This window comes from Chiloscyllium plagiosum, chromosome 19 (assembly GCF_004010195.1).
Source record: "Chiloscyllium plagiosum isolate BGI_BamShark_2017 chromosome 19, ASM401019v2, whole genome shotgun sequence".
Lineage (NCBI taxonomy): Eukaryota > Metazoa > Chordata > Chondrichthyes > Orectolobiformes > Hemiscylliidae > Chiloscyllium > Chiloscyllium plagiosum.
The window spans coordinates 67,131,298-67,137,441 of record NC_057728.1 but is presented as its reverse complement, the minus strand read 5'-3'; the positions used below and the strand labels follow the sequence as shown (position 1 = coordinate 67,137,441).

General features: G+C 45.8%; 1 protein-coding gene across 1 annotated transcript in view; it reads right to left on the bottom strand.

The window, feature by feature from the left end:
* zdhhc17 (zinc finger DHHC-type palmitoyltransferase 17) overlaps nucleotides 1–1,786 on the bottom strand; it is a 128,338-nt gene extending 126,552 nt beyond the window's left edge. Inside the window, exon 1 of the mRNA XM_043708813.1 lies at nucleotides 1,770–1,786. Coding sequence (XP_043564748.1) covers nucleotides 1,770–1,786 — 17 coding nt within the window. The remainder of the gene's footprint in view (nucleotides 1–1,769) is intronic.
* Between the last annotated feature and the right edge of the window lie 4,358 nt (nucleotides 1,787–6,144).

The window sequence follows — 6,144 nt, the reverse complement described above, 5'->3', positions numbered from 1 at the left end:
GTGGGTGTTTGATGGGTGACACAGTGGGTGTTTGATGGGTGACACAGTGGGTGTTTAATGGGTGACAGGGTGGGTGGGGCCAAGACTCCTGGTGTTCAATTATGGGAGTTGTTGCAGTTCAGCGATTTTTTTTTTTCTCTCTCCCTCATTGTTTAAATTCATTCACTGGATGACAGTGTCGCCAGCATTTATTGCCCATCCCTAATTACCCAGAGGGTAGTTTTAATAGTCAACCCCATTGCTTTGGGTGTGGAGTCACGTGTAGGCCAAACCAGGTAAGGAAGGCAGTTTCCTTCCCTAAAGGACATTAGTGAAACACAAGGGTTTTTCTGACAATTGACAATGGTTTCACAGTCATCTTTGGACTATCATTTCCAGATTTTTATCAAATTCAAATTCCACATCTGCCATGTGAGATTCAAACCCAGGTCCCTGGAACATTACCTGGGTCTCTGGAATAACAGTCCGGTAATCATACCATAGACTCATAGAGGTGTACAGCATGGAAACAGACTATTCGGTCCAACTCGTCCACGCTGACCAGATATCCTAAACTAATCTAGTCTCATTTGCCAGCACTTGGCCCATATCCCTCTAAACCCGTGTGGACGGCATGGTGGCATAGTGGTTAGCACTGCTGCCTCACAGCGCCAGAGACCCGAGTTCAATTCCCGACTCAGGCGACTGACTGTGTGGAGTTTGCACGTTCTCCCCGTGTCTGCGTGGGTTTCCTCCGGGTGCTCCAGTTTCCTCCCATAGTCCAAAGATGTGCAGGTCAGGTGAATTGGCCATGCTAGATTGCCCGTAGTGTTAGGTAAGGGGTAATTGTAGGGGTATGAGTGGGTTGCGCTTCGGCGGGTCGGTGTGGACTTGTTGGGCCGATTGGGCTGTAATGTAATCTATTCATATACCCATCCAGATGCCTTTTAAATGTTGCAATTGTACCAGCCTCCACCACTTCCTCTGTCAGTTCATTCCACACACGCACCACCCTCTGTGTGAAAAAGTTGCCCCTTAATTGCCTTTTATATCTTTTCCCTCTCACCCTAAACCTATGTCCTCTAGTTCTGGACTCTCCCACCCCAGGGAAAAGGCTTTGACTATTTACCCTATTCATGTTCCTCATGATTTCATAAACCTCTATAAGGTCACCTCTCAGTCTTTGATGCTCCAGGGAAAACAGCCCCAGCCTGTTCAGCCGCTCCCTGTAGCTCAAACCCTCCAACCCTGGCAACATCCTTGTAAATCTTTTCTGAACCCTTCCAGGTTTCACAACATCCTTCCGATAGTAGGGCGACACAGTATTCCAACAGTAGACTAACCAATGTCCTGTACAGCCGCAACATGACCTCCCAATTCCTGTACTCAATACTCTGACCAATAAAGGAAAACATACCAAACGCCTTCTTCACTATCCTATCTACCTGCGACTCCACTGTCAAGGAGCTGTGAACGTGCACTCCAAGGTCTCTATAATTCGGCAACATTCCCCTGGGACCTTACTATTACTTATATAAGTCCTGCCTTGATTTGCTTTTCTAAAATGCAGCACCTCATATTATCTAAACTCCATCTGCTCAGCGCATTGGCCCATCTGATCAAGATCCTGTTGTAATCTGAGGTAACCTTCTTCGTTGTCGACTACACCTCCAATTTTGGTGTCATCTGCAAACTTACTAACTATACCTCCTATTTTCACATCCAAATCATTTATATAAATGATGAAAGCCATTAGGCCATCGACTCCCCACTCGTACCCAGTGTTAAACTGCAGCCACGCTTTCATAGAACATAGAACATAGACGAATACAGCGTAGTACAGGCCCTTTGGCCCTCGATGTTGCGCCGATCCAAGCCCACCTAACCTATACTAACCCACTATCCTCCATATACCTATCCAATGCCCGCTTAAATGCCCATAAAGAGGGAGAGTCCACCACTGCTGCTGGCAGGGCATTCCATGAACTTACGACTCGCTGAGTGAAGAACCAACCCATAACTTCAGTCCTTTATCTACCCCCCCTTAATTTAAAGCTATGCCCCCTCGTAATAGCTGACTCCATACGTGGAAAAAGGTTCTCATGGTCAACCCTATCTAAACCCCTAATCATCTTGTACACCTCAATCAAGTCACCCCTAAACCTTCTTTTCTCTAAGGAAAACAGCCCCAAGTGTCTCAGTCTTTCCTCATACGATCTTCCTTCCATACCAGGCAACATCCTGGTAAACCTCCTCTGCACCCGTTCCAGTGCCTCCACATCCTTCCGAAAGTATGGTGACCAAAACTGCACACAATATTCCAGATGCGGCCGCACCAGAGTCTTATACAACTGCATCATGACCACAGGACTCCGGAACTCAATTCCTCTACCAATAAAAGCCAGTACGCCATATGCCTTCCTCACCGCACTATTTACCTGGGTGGCAACTTTCAGAGATCTGTGTACATGGACACCAAGATCCCTCTGCTCATCCACACTACCAAGTATAAGGGCGCAGGCTCAGAGGGCCGATGTGTCTACTCATGCACTGTGTAGATCTTTGTGGTAAACCTCCCTCCGACTTTCCACATCAAACACTGGTATGACAGGGTTCGTGTATATTTGGATATTAAGTGAGGCTTCTTCGACATGGTCCTCATCAAACTCTCCCAGGACAGTTACGAGATCGTGTTAGATACAGATAATACCTTCCTGACACTATCCCCATCAAATAATATGTGATATGAATAAAACGGCGTTGGATACAAAGTAATACACGACTAGAGGTCCCCCACCAAAATTCCCAGAACAGGGACAGCATTGGGTCAGATATGCATTAAATCTTCTTGTCCACCGTCCCTATCAAATACTCCCAAGGCTGGAACAATATGGGTTTAGATACACAGCAGAGCTGCCTCTATACTGTTCCCATCTAACAAACCCATTACAGGGTTAGGAGGGGGTTAAAGGCAGAGGAAATCTCTCTCTGTACTGTCACTACTCCAGTAGACAAAGAGGACATAAAAATCAAGGCCAATGGCTCTGCAATCTCCTCCCTTGCTTCCCAGAGAATCCTAGGATAAATGCCATCAGGCCCAGGGGACTTATCTATTTTCACCTTTTCCAGGATTTCCAACACCTCTTCTCTACATACCTCAAAGCCATCCATTCTACTTATTTGTGACTCAGTATTCACATCGACGACAATGCCCTGTTCCTGAGTAAATACTGAAGAAAAGTATTCATTCAGTGTCTCCCCAATCTCTTCCAGGCCAACCACGCTCACCAAAGCAGGAGGGAAGTTACTAAAAGTGACGTAGTGCAGGACTGTTGTTACCAGCAAGAGAGGAGGTCATTGCTGGTGGAGCACTACCCTGCTCAGGGGTCTACATAGAAATATAAAAAATAGAAGCAGAAATCAGCCCTTGGAGCCTGCTCCACCATTCAGTATGATCCTGGCTGATCACCCAACTCCGTCCCCTGTTTCCCCTTTCTACTCACAGCCTCTGATCCTTTCAGACCTTTATAAATGATGTCTAACTCTTTCTTGAAATCATTCATTCGTTTGGTCTCAACCACTTTCTGTGACAGAGTTCCACAGAGTCCCCTCTCAGTAAAGACATTTCTCTTCAGCTCAGTTCTAAATGACCTACCCCATATCTTTAGATTGTAACCATTGGTTCTGAACTCCCCTGGTCGCTGAGCACATCCTTCCTGCATTTATCCAGTCTCGTTCTGTTAGAATTTTATAGGTTTCTGAGATTCCCTAACCCTCCCACCATCACCAGCACCAGCACCACTCTTCCAAACGGCAAGGTGGCTCAATGGTCAGCATAGCTGTCTCTCAGCATCAAGAACCTGGGCGACACTCTGTGTGGAATTTGTACATTCTCCCCATATGTCTGCATGGGTTTCCTCCTGGTGCTTGGGTTTCTTCTCTCAGTCCGAAGGTGTGCAGGTTAGGTGGATTGGCCATAGTTAATTAGGTTACTGGGATAGGGTAGAGTAGTGGGTTTAAGTGGGATGCTTTTTAGAGGGTCAGTGCAGACTTGATGGGATCTGACTTCAATCAGTATTTGTATTTTCCCAGCAGCAAGATCCACTGAGGAATTGTGCCAGGACTCCTGACCAGACTGCTGTCCCTGCTGCCTCCCACCCAGCTCAAGCCATCGATGTGTATCTGGGGACCACTGACCCCTTGAGAGAGGGCCAGAGTCAGAGCTGTCAGTCAGACCTGGGCAACGCTGATGGGCAGAGCTCTATTGTAACAGTCACAAAGGGGCCTATCGATTTATCAGTCACAAAACCTCTCATGAAAGACTCTAATCAGGAGGTAGGTTGTCACACAGTTGTTTTGATGCAGTTTGCCATTCAGCCCATCATGACCATTGTAGCTCTCTGAGCATTTTAACATATTGCCAGTCTCCTGCCTTTTCCTGATGCTGCACGTTACTACTGTCTAAATAACCACTCAATCCCGCCCCCCCCCCAATGCCTAACTTGAACCTGCCAGGCAGTGCATTCCACACCCTCACTAGTCACTGAGTAAAAATCACTGTTTCTCACATCACCCTTGCATGTTTTGAAAATCACTTGAACTCTGTCTCCTCCCATTTTCAATCCCTTTGTGACGATGAACAGTTTCTCTTTATCCGTTTTGTCCAGACGTCCCTTGAGTGTGAAAATTTCTGTCAAATCTCCTCTCTGCTGCCTCTTCAGGAGAACACTCCCAATTTCTGCAAACTCCCCTCAGCAATGCTGTGTCCCACCCCCTGGAACTATGCTGTAAATCACTTCATTCCTATAAGGTGCCACCTCGAAGTGTACACCATACTCCAGCTGGGCTCTAACAAGTGTCTTGTACAAGTTCAATATCACCTCCTTGTTCTTATGCTCTTTGGTCCTGTAAATAAAGCTGCTACACTGTGTGTTTTATTAACTTTTCTTTTCCCCCTGTCCTGCCACCTTCAATGAGCTGTGCACAGATATGCCTAGCTCTGTCTGTTCCTATAACCACTTTAGAATTGTACCCTCATGTGGTGTTGTCTTTCAATGTTTTACAAACCAAATTACCTCTCATTTCCCGACATAGAGCCTCATCTGCCAACTCTGCCCAATCCACCAACTTGTCAATGTCTTTTAGTGAGTTTCACACTGTCCTCTTCATAGTTTACAATTCTTCTAAGTTCTGTATGATTGCAAACTGTGAAATTATCCCCTACGTACAAATGCTTTCAGAAAATCCAAACACACCACAGTTACTGGTTCTCCCTGATCTAGTTGTACTGAATATGTCCTTAGAAAGGCAAGGACTGATTAGGGATAGTCAACATGGCTTTGTGCGTGGGAAATCATGTCTCACAAACTTGATTGAGTTTTTTGAAGAAGTAATAAAGAAGATTGATGAGGGCAGAGCAGTAGATGTGATCTATATGGACTTCAGTAAGGCATTCAACAAGGATCTCCATGGGAGACTGGTTAGCAAGGTTGGATCTCATGAAATACTTGAGAACTAGCCATTTGGATACAGAACTGGCTCAAAGGTAGAAGACAGAGGGTGGTGGTGGAGGGTTGTTTTTCAGACTGGAGGCCTGTGACCAGTGGAGTGCCACAAGGATCGGTGCTGGGTCCTCTACTTTTTGTCATTTATATAAATGATTTGGATGCGAGCATAAGAGGAACAGTTAGTAAGTTTGCAGATGACACCAAAATTGGAGGTGTAGTGGACAGCGAAGAGGGTTTACCTCAGATTACAACAGGATCTGGACCAGATGGGCCAATGGGCTGAGAAGTGGCAGATGGAGTTTAATTCAGATAAATGCAAGGCACTGCGTTTTGTGAAAGCAAATCTTAGCAGGACTTATACACTTAATGGTAAGGCCCTAGGGAGTGTTGCTGAACAAAGAGACCTTGGAGTGCAGGTTCATAGCTCCTTGAAAGTGGAGTTGCAGGTAGATAGGATAGTGAAGAAGGCATTTGGTATGCTTTCCTTTATTGGTCTAGAGTATTGAGTACAGGAGTTGAGAGGTCATGTTGTGGCTGTACAGGACATTGCCACTGTTGGAATATTGCATGCAATTCTGGTCTCCTTCCTATCGGAAAGATGTTGTGAAACTTGAAAGGGTTCAGAAAAGATTTACAAGGATGTTGCCAGGATTGGAGG